The 18,738-nt window shown below is 38.4% G+C and overlaps 1 protein-coding gene across 2 annotated transcripts in view; it reads left to right on the top strand.

Annotated features, from left to right (window-relative positions):
* Positions 1-18,738, top strand: part of rapgef2b (Rap guanine nucleotide exchange factor 2b) — a 119,520-nt gene that overhangs the window by 30,444 nt on the left and 70,338 nt on the right. For both annotated transcript variants that reach the window (XM_059345501.1, XM_059345500.1), the window contains exons 3-4: positions 1,333-1,389; positions 12,524-12,607. In XM_059345501.1, coding sequence (XP_059201484.1) covers positions 1,333-1,389; positions 12,524-12,607 — 141 coding nt within the window. The remainder of the gene's footprint in view (positions 1-1,332; positions 1,390-12,523; positions 12,608-18,738) is intronic.

Genomic DNA, 18,738 nt, shown 5'->3' with positions numbered 1-18,738 from the left:
AATTCTGACTTGGTTTAGTTAATGAGTAACAGTCTCTCATTGTTTCATCAGGGCTGTCAACAACTAACAACAAATAAGAGTGACTTTGAGTAAAAAAAAAAAAAAAAGGTTGTCAAAAGCACCATAAAAAGTTAAAAAAAAAAACTACAAGGGCACTCCTTTCAGACCTCCAATAAAACCATTACCTCACAATGTTAACGAAAGTGAAAAATAATTTGCATAGCCAGTCATTTGGATCCACTTCATAACATATTGGGTTCTTCCTTGGCCCATGCTTCACCTTTCCACCAAGTTTCATAAAAATCCAGCCAGTAGTTTTTCTGTAATCCTATTTATAAAGAAGCAAGCAAACAAACAAACAAACAAACAAACAAAGCAAACCGAAAACATACAAACACAATAAAATTGAAAGGAAAATATATAAAAGTAAAAAATAAAAACTTATGCACAGACATAGAATTAGAATATACAGTACTGCGCAGAAGTCTTAGGCAGGTGTGAAAAAATGCCTAGAATAATTGATGCTGGTCACAAGGGTGGTCACACCAAATATTGATTTGATTAGATTTTTCTTCTGTTTACTCACTCTGAATTTTGTTAATTGATTAAAAATAGTTTATTAACATTTCTATTTTTGACAGCAGACTTTTGCACAGTACTGTATATGTAGACAAAATTAGACAAAATAAAAAGCCAGATTCAAAATATAGAGCTTAGAAATGCCAAGACAGTTTTGCCTTCTGAAGATAAAAGGGGAGGTAAGCAGCCCTAGCAGATTTAGGACCATCTAAAAAAAAGGCAGTGAAGGTCTGACACAGAAAGATATGCCATATTGTACATTAAATATTTAACAAACATATAGCTTGTCATACTGGGGTATTACTAGCATAACAGAAAGTTTAAGCATACGTGTATATCTGAAACTTTAGTAGTAAATCTCTTGATGATTTTGGTGAAATAAAAAATTAAAGGCTTCTTTGTAACAACTTTAACTAACCACCACAGAAACCCAATGTAGATAAGGCACAATTTCTGCTGTTATGATGTGAAGTCACTGTTCACCTCTTAAATCTGCATGGGGATGATAACTTAAATAACACCTGTTATCTGATGTAGAAATGTAAGAAATCATTAGTTGTAGGTTTGCCAAAAATTAAAGGAATGAAATTTTAGTATTTGAAGCCACACCCTTATTAGAGCCAAGCATGGATCTATTTCTTTATTTCTCTATTTCTAATGTTTTTCTAACATTGCATACCAACCAAAGTTCTGAGTTCCTCCTATTATTTTCTGACTGCAACTCTCCCCTCCCTCTCCTCTGTGTCCCTGCAGGATAATGTGCGAGACGGTGCGTTATGAGAGACACGAGGCCAACGAAGTGCTATACTAGTAAGTACCATCAACCCTGGAACTGCGTGGGTGTGGATGCCTCTCTGTGTGAATGGATATTGATGATATTTGGTCAAATACTTACATCTCTACCAGTGTATGAACACATGAAAAACAACAGTGGGCAGCTGTTGTAGCAATTTTTCAATTCTGTGTGATCAAAGCACACTTTGGCCCGGACTGTTACTCAGAGTTATTGATGAGCTGAGGCACGCCAGGTTCCACATAACGGAGCGACCTGGGTGACTGAGATGAAAACAAATGTCCATAACGCACAGAAGCAGTCAGGTGTGTGTGTATTCGTCTCACACCAAACCACTCTACAGCACAGCTGAAGAAACAGAGCCTAGAAGGGATTTCCAGTCTAATTTCAGCTTGATTCAATAAGTCAGCGTGAACTGAATCGACAAAGGAAGACTGTAGCTATAAAAGCCCTAAAAGCATTTCCTTCAACGCTAGCTAGTCCCTAGTGGTTACGCTTATATGCTTCCTGCTTTCGGCTGGGTGCTATGGAGGGTTAATATGATCGGAAAGCTGTATTGACAGCTTCCTGACAGCTTCAAGTGTGTTTGGACCCTTTCTGAAAGGCTGCCACAACTGTAGTAAGCAGAGAGCACACACGGTATTTGACTGGTGTCACATGTTGACGTCTTCCGAACACCCATGGTGAGAATTAAGACAGTTAATTAACGTTATCAGCTTCTTAAGGGGCTACAGAGGGCGCTTTGTCCCTTCTTTGCCTCCTGCTCCCCTGTGTGGGTTTGAGTGTGTGTGTGTGTGGGGGCGTCTATGTGTGTGCATGTGTGTGCATGTGTGCGTGTGTACGTGAGTGAGTGAGTGTGTGTGTGTGTGTGTGTGTGTGTGTGTGTGTTGGTGGGTGATGGGGAAGAGTCAACACCTCATTAGAAGCCCATCGGCGGTGTTGGAGCTGATTAAACAATAGGAATGCAGATTAAGCTGTGGTTGCATAATAGACTCCAGTTTCAGCAAAATTCCCTTAGGTCCCCCACACCAGTCACTACACACACACACACACACACACACACACACAGCCCAGTCTATAGCTAAGAAGCTCACTTTGCATTTTTAGTGATTTTATTAAAGAGCGTTCTTGGATGTTTTAGTCTAAATCCTGACAAAAATGTAAATATGCAAATGAAAACACTAAAATGGACACACATCAGTTTTACATTTTCAGATATAGACAGCTTAGTGTGGACTTACTCTAATACCCCATTCAGACCAACACAGTGACATGGGCCAAAGCTGCATCAGCTGACCCTCGTGCATGACCTCCTCCTGACTGTGGGTTAGACACTGGTGGACTCTGGCATCAGTGTGTTCCTCGACATAAGTTGCCACAGAGAAACCTCAGTTGGAACATAAACATGATTTAATCTGCTTTCCAAAATGAGACAGAGCAAGAGAGAAAGCATGCAAATGAGAGAGAGAGAGCATTTGGTAATGAACAGGAGGAGACAAGGGAAAGTGAGATATTGACTTTATTTGGTAATTGGAAATAATGTGACGCGATCTTGTTTAATTCTCTAGTTAATCAGTGAAGTGCATTGATCTGGTGACAAATAGGGGTGTCACGAATTTCGAAATCAACAACTCGATTAGGCAATTAGATTCTATAGTCATGATTGAATTCAGTTTTCATTTAAACTTTCTTTTCACTATTGATGGCTGTACCATTGTTAGACCATCAAGTCTTGACTCCTAGATCAAAAGATCATTGGTTGGATTTATGCCCTGAAAACTGTCATTCACTAATTCAAATTCTTCTTAATGTGATGTAGTCTTTATTAAGTGTTACATAACTGCCATATTTTTTTACTACTTTTTAGTACTATATAATATGGTCATATAGTCAAATCATAAATCCCGCTTTTGATTTCTTTTTGATAATTGAAATTGAAAGCTGATTTTGATTGATTTTTGAATGTTTTTGAATGCAGTTACTATTATTGTTAATTTTTCCGTTTTATGTAACAGCACATAAAAAAGTACAATAACAGAACTATTTAAATAATAACAAAAATTTGCAAGGAGGGCCAAAAGCCAAAGGTTTATCACAGGTCTCCACTAGTTTTGTCGAACAAATAACTAAATAACTAAACTCAACTGATTACCCTTAAAATGCAACTAATTAGTTATGAAACGTAAAGTTTTACAATAATAAAACACGAAGTTAATGTGAACATGCATGGCGTATATAAAGAGGAGTAAGAGGAGAGAAGAGTGAAATCGTCTATACTTTGTTAAGTTTACCTCCAGGCTAAAGCATCAACGCAGCAGGGAATTATCTTTTTGCTTTATTGGTTCATTTCATTCGCGTGAGTAGGTATAGTTTGTAGTTGTGTCTTTGTACAACTGTTTGTATGTGTGAAAGTGTTTTCGTGCATGCATGTGTGAACCTATTAAAAGTCTGTCAAGGCTCCTCCTGATAAGAGCCGGGTGTTAAACAGCAGCAGATCAGATTGACTTTCCTCCCGTGCAAGATCTTAATCAAGCTTCTCTTGTGAAAATACAACCTCTTAACAGCCTGTCTTCATTTCCTCGTCTATTTATAACTACGGCAATAATCTGCTGGGAAACGAGGGCTCTAAAAGTCAATGGGGGAATTTAATTGTAATAGTATCTCTATTAAGTTGTAAAAATTGTATGGCCTGAGTCATATGGCTGTAAGGAGAGTTAATTTCCTTAAGGAGAAACCTGCTTAGAAATAAAAGAATATCACTTCAGTGATCAGCTTTCAGTTCAAGTAAGAGGTACGGAGATCATTCAGAAAGTTTAACTTAACATTTAAATGTACATTTAATATCAGTTTTCCTTACCATGATACAACTAAACGGTCTGACATGTGTTGGAGTGAATTTTGGGATACACCAGTATACTGTATAATGGATACAGCACAATTTCTTGAAATCCAAGTGAAAAACTTTTAATAGATGAAATAGTCAGATAAAATATTGTGATTTTCAAATCAAATGTGTCCTTTAAATATATGATAAACTAATGTTGGGACCACTAGATGCTTTGTAATGCTCTGAAATATGTTTAATGATGATATGATGACCAAACTAGGAAAATTATATTAAACGGGCTGCAATTTTATGATTATTTTTCCTATTGGAGCATTACTATAACCATTATTGTTGTTGTGATTATTTGGCTGCCATCTTTCTGCACATTCTTCTTTGATTTCAGGGATGATTGCATCCAGAAGAACATTATACATAGCACAAAATCCTCGCTACATATTTATATTTTTCTCATTTCCTATAAACACCCATAATGTTGGATAAAAGCAATCAGATTCAAACAAATGACCTAGTTATCCTTAAACACAATCTCACTCTGACTATCCCTGACAGTTGGCAGTCCTGGAGCAATGATAGCAGGATAAGGCTAATAGTTATAAAAGTACTCATATTTCCCTGCCTGGGGCTCTAGAGTTATAAAACTGCATGCATGCGTGCACACACACACACACACACACACACACACACACACACACACACACACACACACACACATACTAACACAGCACAGTCACACTCCATATCTCATGAAAACATCCCATGCTGTGAGAGCATCCAGAGATTATAGTGCCAAAGCCCTTCTGAGATGGAGGCTGACCTGGCACATTTAACAGTGGCTGGTGAAGAGGTTTAGTACCTTCTGGTCGGCCTTTAACTTCTTCCATGTCAGCTCTTTCAACGCGACCCTTGACCTCTGACCCTCACTGGCCTGTGTTGTCCAACTGAAAACTGCATCATTATACATTTGCAGGGCAATGGTGTTTTTTCAGTTTTTTTTGTTGATGTAGTAGAATTGGCTTGTTTGGGAGTCTTTTTTGTTGGCATCAGACTACAAGCAATATAATCAAAAGAGTAATTTTTCTACTTAATTAGAGCTGAAAAGATGAGAGAAATAATTAGTCAGTTAACACTAAAAATCATTTCCAATAGTTTTGACAATTGCCATTCTTTTGCCTATAATTTTTACTGTTATCTACCCACCTCTCAATCTGATTGAGTAAATAATTGGCGGTTTAATTGATAATGAGAGTAATTGTCAGTGGAAGCTGTAAAGTTATTAGTCCATTTAGTGTTTTTTTTGTTTTTGTTGTGAGAAATTTAAAAGTCACTTCATTGTTTGTCGTATATTTCCAGTTAAAGGAAGCAGCTTGAATCATAATGTATTCTATTTTTCTGCAGAAACAATAGCTGTAGGTTAATTCCCCTTTTTTCTTTATTCATTGATTGAAGCTGAAATTGTTCCTTTATATACTTCAACTCTTTGTGATCGCCATGGTGAAATTCCATTTAACTCCTACAATCAGACAACAGTAGTATATTTTTTGACTGAAACTATGAAAAGAGGAAAAAAAAGAATTTGTGTCTTGTCAGTAAACTGAGTCAGTCCATGTCAAACAAGCTGTTGCCACGAGAGAAAAACCAAAACACTTATCTCATAACCATCAGTGCAGCAGTTAGGTGTGGCAACCCATCTTGTTTCAATAAAACAACTTCTTTGACTTAACTTGATGGTGTTCCTGTGTTTGCTGTTGTGGTTATTTAGATATAGAAAAAATAGCATTGGCATCAGCATATCATAACAATACTAAAGAAGAGTAGTGAGCACACTGTGATATTTTAACCCCTGGCCGAGGTTCAGAGTGAGAGACGCTCCCGCGCAGCTGTCGGAAAGTTGTCCCCTCGTGCAGCTCCTGTTCCCTGTGGCACTGCGAAGCTTCAGGCCTTCAGAAACAACAACACGGGAGGGTAGATGGGGAAACTCAGTGGAAGATGGAACTGAAAAAGCCATCACATCCCAATGACCAGTCAGCTTATATAATTATAGTACATGCAGTTTGAGCAGTGCTCACATGGAGACATTAGTCATCTTACAAGTATCTGCTATGGCGGCACATTATATTGGTTAAAATGACAGAAAATCAGTGTATTGGATCTGAAGTCACAGAGCACAGAGCAATGAAATGAATAAAGCAGAAAGATGCAACTATGGCCATTTTCTCCAGACCTTGTCACTCTTCTCACACTTCTGTCTGTTAAAGCAGCAATTTCTGACAAGGAATACATGTAACCATGTGACGGGGTGAAACCTTTATGGACTAGTTAAGCTGAATTAAATAAATAGAAATTTTGGTTTGGTAAAAGTATAGCTAATCCTGTTTTTGTGTTTAGTTGGAAGATGAAAACACATAATTGGACACATGTCTCAAGAAGAGACACTTGATGTGAACCATGTCCTATCTTACTACTAATAACGAAAGAGAAAAATATTTGTGTATTTGCAAGTTTCAAGAAAATTGGGCCAGTACTTTTTCTGTAATCAGCCCAACAAACTAGACCACAAATACCTCCTTGGACAAGGTTATAAACTACCGACTGCACAGTTTCCAACCTGAGTCAGGTGTAACACCTGTACTTGCTGTCTTTCAGAGTACATTAAAACGAGTCTGCAAGCATGCAGAGAAGCATAAATAGATATTTAAATGTAATAGATGAATGACTGCAATGAGTCGGAGTAGTATAATTGCAAACTTGACCAAACATACTGTGAAAAAAGATACAAAAAGACCAAGAAAAATATCTTCTTTACTGTTATTTGTGATGTTTATATCTAACTGTTTTATGAACATTTTAAAGTTTGGGAGAGGAGTGAAGTTTGAGACAAATGCACTATGTTGGTGTTGAGGAAAAGTCCCCAACCCGCTGGTCAGATTTTCATTGTATTCAAACTGTGTAAATCCTAAACATTAACCAGAATCCTCTCGGGTCCTCTCCCACCCCCTCTCCTGAGCTTTTTTAGCTTTAGAGAAAACAAAGCAAATGTGTTTTGAGGGCAATTGTGAAAGAGGTGTAAATGCTTCATTTCATAATGTCACAACACCATTGTGACATTGAGAGTCTCTTGAGAGTTTGATGGTGAAAACATCACAACAATAACAACTTAACATGGTCATATTTTTAGCTGCTTGTTTACATTGGGACACTGGCTGTAATCGTCAAACGCGCCTCTTTTGTTTTGAAACGCGTGTTATCCGACCATCATCCAAACCCTGTGCATGCATGAGAAGAAGAGATGCACATGAGCAAGATTAGCATCGATAAGACGCTACTGATTACATCCTGTTCAAACTAAATGTTGAAATTTTTAAGTGAATGTCTGTGTGTACAGTTTTTTGACAGCCAGACGTGACTCAGTTTCACATTTTCATAAAGGGCATTTGATTCTCGAATAAATGTCTTGATTTCATAAAAACGGAATCCTTTCTCAAACTCTTGATGCTATAATCACCCTTCCCGCATCATTTTACCCCCTTCCATTGCCTCCATGGCACTCGTATAACCCGATTCCCGCTGTATAAGGCTTCCCGTGGGGGCTTTGGTGGATGATGTTCAGCGTTTGACGATCGCTTCCAGTACGCGTGACCCAGTTCAGTCAAGCTGTCGCCGCACATAAGAGTCTCCTATCTCCTACTTTTTTTGGTGTTGTATCTTCTCTTCCTCCTCCTCAGCGGTGGTTAGGTGCTCCCCTCGCTCCGTGCATCTGCGTGCCAGCAATTAATAATTGAGCACTTCATTCGTGTCATCTCTGAATGCAAGGAAGAACCATAAAAGGAGTCTGGAGGGAGGCGGATGGAGAGCACCAGAAGGAAAAAGGAGAGTGGATGCTGCCGGAGGATTTTGCACTGTGTCAGTAGGGTGTGCTGTCTACAGCCTCATTAGTTCTGCAAGGAAAGTGTGGAGAGGAGGAGGAGGAGGAGGAGGAGGAGGAGGAGGAGGAGGAGGAGGAAGAAGGGGTGAGACTTTGTTCTCACTGATTAGAGAAAAAAACTCAGTCAGCACAGTGACGCTTGGTGTGAATATATGTGTCTGTGTAGGCGAGGGTGTATAATAAGTGCACCCATCCTTTACTTTTCTGTAAGCAAAAACCAGTCCCACCTTGCTGATGGCTGACTGGTCATTGATTTTTGTTCCTTCATTATCCCCTTTGGTTTCAATTAAAAAGTCTCACTCAGACCAGGTGAGAATGTTCACCGATAATCACACGAGCTGCTGCCTTATTAACACCGGAGCGCCTTCAAGTACAAGGTCTGATTTCTGCCTGACGAGCAGACGTTCTTCTTCTGTGATGAGGTGACGTTTTTAAGAGCCAACTGGTAAACAGACAGATGGAGGTTTCACTAAGAGGGAAAAAAACCCATTTGCATTTTCGGTGAAATTGATGCTGTGCTTTCATAGCAAAGATAATTACAGGTTTTCGCACCCTCAGGTGAAGCTTAACGGTAATACCTGAACTGATGCAGACTGATAAGACAGCAGCATTCCTCTCTTTTTTTTATTTTTTAGAAATAATTCAACGTGATGGGACACTCACCTTCTTGCTGAGAGTTGGATGAGAAATGATGCTGCTCTCATGTCTGTGTCATAAATATGACGCTATACCCAGCCAGTTAGCTTAGCTTAGCTCAGACTTGAAACAGCTAGCCTGGCTCTGTCCAAACAGGTGTTGTAAAGAATATCAAAGTGTTAATATATATGCACTGGAAGACACACACACACCGATGATTATAATAATTTGTGGGTTTTATTATGATATTATCTCATTAAATATGTTGTGTTAAATTATTCCCGCTGGTATCATAAATGGTACTGAATATTCCTCCTCCTCAAAGCATTGATGTTTGAAACGTCTACAATAGTCCGAGGCCAACTAAATCCAATATAAAAGCTCACTAATTAAAACTTCATATCGTATTTGTTTAAGTCATAAAATAGAATGTCCTATTGTGGTTTTGGTGGAGCAGATAAGCAAACCAATTGTGCATTTTATGACTAAAGCATGAAAGTTTCATCATATAATCTACATACCCAAAGGTTGTATTTTAGATTTTGAGATTTTATTTATTAGATTTTTAGGTTGTATTTTGACCTCTGGTGATCTTGAGAGGTTGTTGACCTCAGTATTGCCTTTTCCACTTCCCATCACTCTGCATTTTAACCATGTATATCTTTGCTGAAATTGCAAGTTCGTTCTAATAAAGATACTTTTTGCTTCCTCAGCCATAGTCCTGTAACAAAACTTAGTTTAATTTGGCTCCATTTGGCAAGGTGGGCTCTGTACCCTACAAGTATATGGACATTTTTTTCAGGTATAAAGACTTGGACTTGTTACATAGAATTTTATGACTGTCAAATCTGAAATGCATCCACATCTGAAATTCAACTTCATGGTCTATGGAAACCATCGATAAAGTTTCATGCTTCCGTCTTAAAATGCACAATACCTTCCATATATGAGTTTATCCACTCCACTATTTTATCTGTCATGTCAGAATGCTGTTTAATTAGTAAAACATTTTTTGCATCTGGCTACGATTTTGCAACTATTAGTCATCACACATATCTGTCGTGCTTAGCACCTCTTCAACATCCGTGTGCGTTCCTCCGTCATCAGGAAGTTGTGTGCCTATTCCTTGAGTTTGTATTTCCTGGAGGTTTGTTGTCACTGTTAGGTTGTGAGGCAACCGGCAGAGACTTCTAAGTAACCACGCCTGGTCAAAAATAGTCCAGCATAACCACCAAAAACCAAATGACACAAACATGATGTAACATGTTAATCAGTTTGCTTTAGAGGTGCTGATAGGTGGATTTTGTTACCTTTTGACGGAGCCAGGCTGCTTAGAGAGCTGTACTGATCCACTCATCCCAAGCAAATAGGCTTATTTCCCAAAATGATTAACTATTCCTCAAATTTTTAAAAGGAATGAGAAAAAAAGAATAATTATATGTATTGGCTGTCCTTGAAAAAATTGCAATACATGAAGCTTCCATGATTAGTCATGTAGTTCTTTTTCACAGTTTTATAAAAAAAAGAATAAAGTAAAACATCAGTGACAAATGTGGTCCAAAAGAGTCAAACATTTACACACATAGCATGTCTGTTGCGTTTGAAAAGAAGCAATAAAGACACCAAAACAAACTCAAGACAGCAAATCATGAAATCTGAAAAAATTATCTTAATTTTAGCCATCACAATGAAACTTAAATTGTGAAAAATCATCAGAGCAAAATGAAAGATTTTTTTGACGTGCCTATTTTTGCCAACACTTCGGTGCTCATGTCATTCCTAGCGCTGGAGAAAAACAATCTCTGTGTGGGTCAACGCGTCATGAGAATACTTCCTTCTTTGGTTTCTATTCCCCTTTTTGTCAGAGAGCTGTAAGGTGACATATTTGACATTGTACTGTCAAAAGGATTTTAAAAACTAAAAATTAATCCCATATTAAAGTAAAAACTGTTTACTGTTTCCATTTAAGATTGCAAGGAGGCATATTTTTACCCAAAATCCAGGTAAAATTAGGCATCTTCCACTCATTACTCCTAGTAAACTACTGTGATAACTTATTGGGCACTGTTTGTGATTCTGACTAGTCACACCTGCACTACATTCTGAAACATTTACGTCTTGTGCCAGAATAGACAGAGAGTTTTCAGCTCAGTTTTCAGCTTAAGGCTTGGGACTTTTGCCTCATTTCCATGCGGGAAATGTTCCAGAACATTTCAGGAATAGACTACATGTGTGAAAGGAGCTTGGGACTCAACAGAAGAGCTTATTGGTACAACAGCAGCTTTCCCCGTTATATTTAAACTGACCTATTTGAAATGACCTGCTTAAAGATTGCATATGTTATATTTGTACTTTGAGCCTTCTGGCCAGATGCATATAAATGAAAGTCAGCTTTAATGTCTTTATCCGGCTGCATTGCATTTGTTTACATTCTGTGTAGGTTAACATACATGGCCTCTTGGTAATCCTGCATGCACTGAGCAGAGAAGATTCAGTCTATCTCAGCCCTGTGAGATTATCTCTTTGCAATCCCTCTGGTAGCCATAAAGTCCAGAGATAAGCTAGATGAGCAAAAGTGATGCATTAAAAAGACGTTATTGTTTAAATATGACCAGCATGCTTTATTTAAACTGACCGTGGTGATTTAATTTCTGAATTTCATATCTATTGTTTATCTAAAGGCAAACTCCCCTCAGCATAGTCTTTGATATTTCTAAACAAGGCCTTTGGTTCACCAGCAATGCCACATAATACCTGAAAAAAGTTTATGTGATTTAAATGAAATTGCCAAAAATGCAGCATAAGTGTGGTGGCAGTGTGTATGCGTTTGTGTGTGTAGTTGTGTGTTTGTTTACCAGTCATGTTGTAAGAAGCTGACAGCCAGCTACATCATCCAGAGGTCAGGCTGAGTTTACTTCGTCTGCGATGCCCAATTTCCTCGTCTGTGTGTTTCAGCAGGGCCATGGGTGTGGGAGGATGAGAGATGATTCCTCGGTTCATTCATAGTTCTTTCTCTCTTTAACACAGTCGCTCTTTCTCATGTTTTCTCCCTTTTTAGTTTCTTTTTTCCTCAAAAAACAGTGATCTGTATTTGGCACAGGGAGCTGTCATACATTGATGATGCATTAAATGGCAGAGGATCAAGCAGACATAATGGCATTAAAGACACTAGGGCTGCAACTAGGGCTGCAAAACGACAATTTTCTTATAAATCAATTGTTTGGCCACAAAAATCAGTAAGGACCAACACAGAGGGTCAAGAATGCCAGCAGATATTCACATTTAAGAAGCCAATTTTTGCTTAAAGAATGACTCAAATGTTTAATGGATTCTATCGATTATCAATGGTCAATTAATTATCTTACAACTGAGGAAACAAATAATCAACTAGCTGTGTGTAGCCACAGGGTGTAGCAGGGCTTATACATATGAGGAGTTTGTTTCCAGTATACTTGTATGTTCAATAAGATAATATCTGAAACTAATCATTATGTGAAAATGAAGATGATATAGCCCAAAACAGTTTAATGATTTTGTTACATGTCAAACCTACTATTCTGCAAGATTTATTTTGAAAGTGAATGTACTCTTGAAAGATAATTTATTGCTTTACAATTATAAATATCTCCTGACAACTTTACACAGTTCCTCACTGTATTCACAACCCATTGTCAACGTATGTTTGCCACCTCTGCAGCATTCTGGGATAATTTGTGCTCATCGTCTCTCTCTTTCTGTCTTCCAGCCCCGACGACATCGGAAGCTGCTGGTACATCCTGTTGTCCGGCTCCGTCTTCATCAAGGAATCCATGTTCCTGCCCAGAAGCAGGTAGGATCATCGGCCATTTTGTTTTTTGTTTTTTAAAAGCTTAATGTTGGCACCTACATCCAAGCAGCTTCCTTCCCTTCAAAGCCTATTTATAACAGTCACATAGGGAGATAAAAAGCCAATCCTAAACTGGCAAGAGAGAACCAATTTTAATTTGTGCTATCTCAAAAAAAGGTTGTTACCCTTCTTATCACCTTGTTGTTATCCCGAGGAGTAAGCAGGGGTGATGCTTTTTACCCAAATTGGCTTTTTAAACAATGTTTGTCGAGTTAAGGTTACAAAGGACACACCTGTGTGTTGTTGATTTCTCAAAAGAAAAGTTTCAATCTGATAATTGCTTTTCTATCATTTGAAATCGACTTCACAGAAGAAATGGCTGCAGTTGCCAAAAAGTAGCAAATTTCTCAATTTATTTCAAACCAATGAACAAAATGTTAATGTGTTGACTTCAAATATTGGGCTGCAAATTGGTACACATGGTTTCAACTTGCCTTACTTACTGGTATAAACCAAAAAAAAAATCAGTGTTTCCCATACACACTTTGTTGTTGCTTCTCTGGGCTGGTTTGTTGAATTTCATTGCAAGGCACCAAAGAAGGCATCAACATAACTTCCCTCAATTCCAGAGAAATAAAGCATTCACAGGGTCTCTATTGCATAAATTCTCTCTGTGCCTCCCCAAGGAAAAGTCATGAACATGAGGAGATAAAAGAAGACGGAGAAACATGCACACTGATGTTACAAAAAGATACATAAAATTCTGTTATAATACAGTCGTTCTGAATGAGAAATGTTATACAGAACAAAAAAAAACCCAGAAATAAATCTGCAGTTGTAGAGAAAGTATTCACTGTCTGTATTGCATACATATTTTCAACAGTCTAAACAGTACTCTCTGGCATTGCAAATTACTCTGCAGATCCGCTATGCATGTCTCAATAAACATATAATAAAACAAACATATAAACAAAAGCGTATATAGCTATAATATATATATGACAGGGTAAAGAAAATAAACACTAAACTTTATCCACAGGATTTTACCAGAATAAAGAGTAAACTAGTTGTATAAATACGTTTCCTCCTGTGGGCACCCAGAAGTATGTCCTTTTTTAGCTGCATAAAAATACATTATCATAATATGTTATAATCCTTTCATAAAATGTTTAGGTCTATACATGCAAAAAAAGGGAACCTAAAGCAAAGTGTTTCTCAGGAATTTATAAAATCTCTAAAAAGTTTATACTTTTGAACATCATAGAACTACATTTAAACATCAACAAGAAATTACATCTGGAAACTTTTCCAGCAGCCTCCAGCGTCGTTGGTTGTCAGCAACATCAGAGAGGAAATATAACTTCTATCCTGTTTTGTTGTCACCCTGTAACATGGTTAAAAAGGCAATTGAAGTCTCTCTAAACATCTCATGATTAACATATGATTCCACACCCCTTTTCTGATAAGATACCAAGAAACAAATATTATAATCTTTGAGGATATAAAAAAGAGTTTGACAGCAGAGCCCTCCCCCATGATGGATAATAATTATCTACGACAGCCTCTGAGGACTTAAGATTCATGTTCCCCTCTCCAGCTCACAGCAGTGATCACCACCTCTGAAGCCAAGACCCAAATGTTAAAAAGCTGTGATTTCACAAGTGGATCTGTTACATGAACCATCTCTGTGGGCGTCTAGCAAACAATGATCTTTTCATCCATTAGGCTTGCGTAACACACACCTACAGCCACTCAGAGCACTCGGGCCGTCGCTTTAGCCCCCAGAGCAGAGCTGTCCCGGCACTGCTGCGGGGGTCGGCCGTGGTCATTCTCCGGATTGACACGAACGTGGGAGGCATTTCAAGCGGAAGACTCGATCGGAAATGTGCCACAAAGCTGCTCCCGCTCTCAAATATAACCTTTTCAGTTTTGCCAAGGTGAAAATGTGCGTGTGGGATGCCGGAGGGGGATTTGCAGGTATTGGCAGATTAAAGTTAATGCCTGATCGCAGCCACTGGGGAAGAGAGGGCTCTGAAAATGTTTACTAAGCATATGTTGCAAGGAGGCCTGTGTAGGAGTCCACTGTGCTGCATGAGACTGTACAGGGTTGATAATTAGCTCACTTTTGTTCAGTGGGATCTCAACTGCATTGCACAAGACTGAGCTTGTTTCTGTCAACTGTGCATTGGGCAATTTCAACCAGAATCACTTAAACCACAATATAAAGTTAAATAATTTATCTTGGGTGCAATGTTAAGGATGATAAATCAATAAAGTGCAAACTGACACTAATGACACAAAAATAACAGGACCTTTGTATGCACTGCAGACATGCATTTATCAATCATTAGCCTGTTTAACCTCATTTTGTGAGCGGATCATTGGAAATGTTTTTGACTAGTGACCTCTTGTCGTCATGTAAATATCGACCTCTTGGAAGTAAAGCTGAGAATGACATAATGTTAGCACCAAAAATCCTCCAACAAAGGATGTCAGTTGGTTAGTTGGGCATTAAAGTTTGCATCCCATGACATTTCACATTCTTTTATAGTCACATGTGAGCTTCTTCTCCTTCCCGCCTTCATTCAGTGTCAAAATGAAGACCCTGTAGAGAATGTTTCCACTTGCCATTTTCCACTTTACATAACCCAGACCAAGAGATTGTATTTGCCTAAACGTAACCACAATCAGGCTATCAACACCACACAGTTTGTAAATATAGACTCATTAAATTACAGTTGAATGAAGTACTACAACCCTTATTTCAAAGAAGATATAACACAAAATAAAAACACAATTCATTAATTTAGAACTCAATGTGTATTTTTCCAAAAATAACTAACCTTATTAGCATGAGGCTAAAATATATTGTCTTTGTACAGTTTTCAATTGAATATATGTCCACAAGGATTCAAATTATTGCATTCTGTTTTAGTTCAATTTGAGACAATGCCCCGACTTCGTTGAGGTTGCAGCAAAAACATAGAGGCCTGATGTAAGTGGGAATTGATGATATAACCTTATAAGTCCTCAGTACCATACATTAACACATGTACAGGAATAAGGATAAATATAGAGCTCTCTAGCACTCTAGTTACCACTCTGTTATGGTCTAAACCTCTACACAGCCCTTGGCGTGTATGGCTGCTGCGTTAAAAACATCATTCTTGGAGAGAAATGAAGCGAGACCCATTTCCCCGGTGACAAGAAGACATTTTCGAAATGACACATTCAAACTGACACATTCTGCTGCAAGTTTTCAAGGACTTCTCGGTCATGAAACTCGCTCAGTAGCACTCAAATGTCAGTGTAAATTCTCAAATCAATATGGACTGGAAGACTAATGACTCACTTTTTCATAATAGTGAGTGAATAAATTTTCCCCCTGTAAAAGTACCTGAGAAACTCCTTAGAAGAGCAGAATATGAACTGTCAATCTAACCTGACGTCACAGCAGGATGTACAGCTGTCACACTTCCCGCTTTTAAAGAGTGTGTCAGTGTTTACACAGAATCGACATGTTTGAGTAATGACTGGTTGTTAACATTGCTAAGTCATATCCTCATTAGCAGCCCCTCAGAGCTTATACCATTGAATCAAAAACGAAACTATCAGACATTGCTTTCAGTTTGATTTTTCAACATTTTCTTCCGTCATGCTTGGGATTTTTTCTGTCATTCAATTTTTTTGTTGGCCATTGCGACAAAGACAAAAAAAAAAAATAGATGAGAGATAGTGAGAGCAAAATGGCTGGGACGGGAAATTGGTTGTGACACGAGGAACTGAATGGAGTCCAGCGGGACTTCCTGGAGCTTTTAAAGATGTGGTGGAATTGGGTTTCAGACAGGCCCTACCCAGAAAAGGCTGCTCATATCTACTCTGGCAGCAAGGTTGAAAACCCGATATGCTTCCATCATTCACTCAGTGCTCCTCTCTCTGCTCCCTCTCCCCTCGCTGGACGCTGTAGTGAGATGTGATCCAGGGGAAGAGGAGTGACTCAGTCATTAAGTGAAGAACTGGAGCTCTGTGCCTTATTTAACCCACAGGCCAGCGTGAAATCAAATACAACCTAAATAAATAAATCTTTGTAAGCGGGCAAGACAGATTTAAAGCATGTAGAATCACGTGCTGCCTAAAACATGTAATTAAAGAAAATGAGGCCAGGGTCAGGGTACATGATAAAGATTTCTGTCAGATTAGGCGATTAGAGTAATTCATTTTTGTCGTGACTTGGCTAAGAGACACGGTGTAGAACATGTTATACTCGGAGCAATCATAGCCTGCCATCTTTCATGGCACGCCAGTAAAGCATCAGTGATCAACTCTACTGCTCCTCACGGCAGCACCAACAATATATGTTTACGTATACAATAGCATTTTTATGAATGAGGTTTAAGTCATCACTCACTGGTGAAGGTAGGCTCTGTGTTTTGCTGTCACACCTGGTTAAAAAAACGAAAAAGCATTTATGTGTGTAGGATATACTTGCATATGTCCGCAGCGGGTGACACAAGTGGCTGCAAGTATGATTGATTTGATATGCTTCTGACTCGATGCAATGAAATAAAACATCATTCCTCCTTCGCTTCGCCATGTTTACAGTTGAAAGAACACTCTATGCTTCTGTTGGTCTTCGCCACAGAGCATGAGATGAGGAAAAAACATTGGACATGCTCGTCTTTCTGAGTTTTATGATTGGTTGTCTTTCGCTTTAGCACACTTTCCTTTTCTATCCAGATGTGCCACATCTGTCGGCCAGGCCAGTAACAGGCTGATATTGTGTAATCTGAGCTTGCCATTATTTTTTTTTCTATCTCTTCTATTTATTTGTTTTTTAAAGCAGTGTGACATTCTGCATCTAAAGCAACATTACATAGAAATGTTATTTGTTATTATTTAGCTGGAGTGCGATTCAAGTCCACACTGTAGTTGTAACGGCTATGAACCGCTGTATGAGCAAATGCTATATTTAAATTTCTTACGATATGATCAAAAACTATCAAGTTCACAACTTTGCTAACACAGCCAAATGTCAATAAGTAGAACACACAAGAAATAGCTAGACAGATAATATTACATGCTAGTCAAATAACAAGAAAAAAACCTGCTTGGCACCTTGTATTTCTCAAAGTAATTCTTAAAGCAGTGTTAGATTAACTCTTGCCTGGTGGTCCTCCTATCTTTTGCCTTCTTCTTAAATGGCCTCTATCATAATGGTCATGGAGGCTGCTGAACCGGAGGCCAGTGCTAGCTCACCTGGCACAAGCATCCGAAGAGCAGAAACAGGTGTTTGAGGTGCGAAGTTGGAATAAGACAAAAAGAAGCATCAAAAGAAAAATAGAAAATACAAGAAAAAAAGCTTAAGCTGCAATTTTTAGGCAAAATAGTCACGTAATGCTGCTTTAAAACCCATTCACATTGACACGGAGTTGTTGGCAATGGGGGGTGATATTTTCCTTCAGAATTGTTGCCAATGTATGAGTCAGGAGTTATTTATACAATTAATAATTTCTAAAATAAGATGTGTTGATGCTGCAACTGTCAGTTTTCTGCAACTCTGCAACTTTTTTAAAGCAATGGACAGAAACAGAATTTGGCAAAGCACATAAATAATAGCTGTCTTAATTGCCCCAGAACAGCAACATTTGTGAGTGTGGATCTCCATTTTTAAATGTTGTGTAATGAAGATTATTTTTAGTTACAGTATCAATAACACCACACTGTATGGAAGACTTAACTTCTGCCATGGTACACTTTATTAACCCCAGTCTGGTTTTACTTCCCCTTCTCCATGCTGTTGACTACATTTATTATCACTATCAGTAAACTGCTGTCAGAGCTTTACCTCCGGTCATTAATGCAACAGATTGCTGATAATCAGCCTTATATTAGCTAACCAAAAGCACAACCCCTAACTGAATCAGCACATATCGGCAGCCGGGGTTCAAGTTAGCAGAGGAATGTCAGCCTCATCACTTTTGTTTTTGTGAACTGCTGGAAGGAAAGGTCAGTAAAGCTTCAAATCATTTCTTGACAGCCAGCAGCAGCCCAGGCAGACTCATCTGTGGCTGAAGATGACAAACTGATAATTTATTCTCTAATTGTGCAAACACAGATCACACTCATGTCTTTTC

Source organism: Centropristis striata, chromosome 12, assembly GCF_030273125.1.
Source record: "Centropristis striata isolate RG_2023a ecotype Rhode Island chromosome 12, C.striata_1.0, whole genome shotgun sequence".
Taxonomy (NCBI): domain Eukaryota; kingdom Metazoa; phylum Chordata; class Actinopteri; order Perciformes; family Serranidae; genus Centropristis; species Centropristis striata.
The sequence above is the reverse complement of the archived record's forward strand: the minus strand, read 5'-3'. Positions and strand labels throughout refer to the sequence as shown.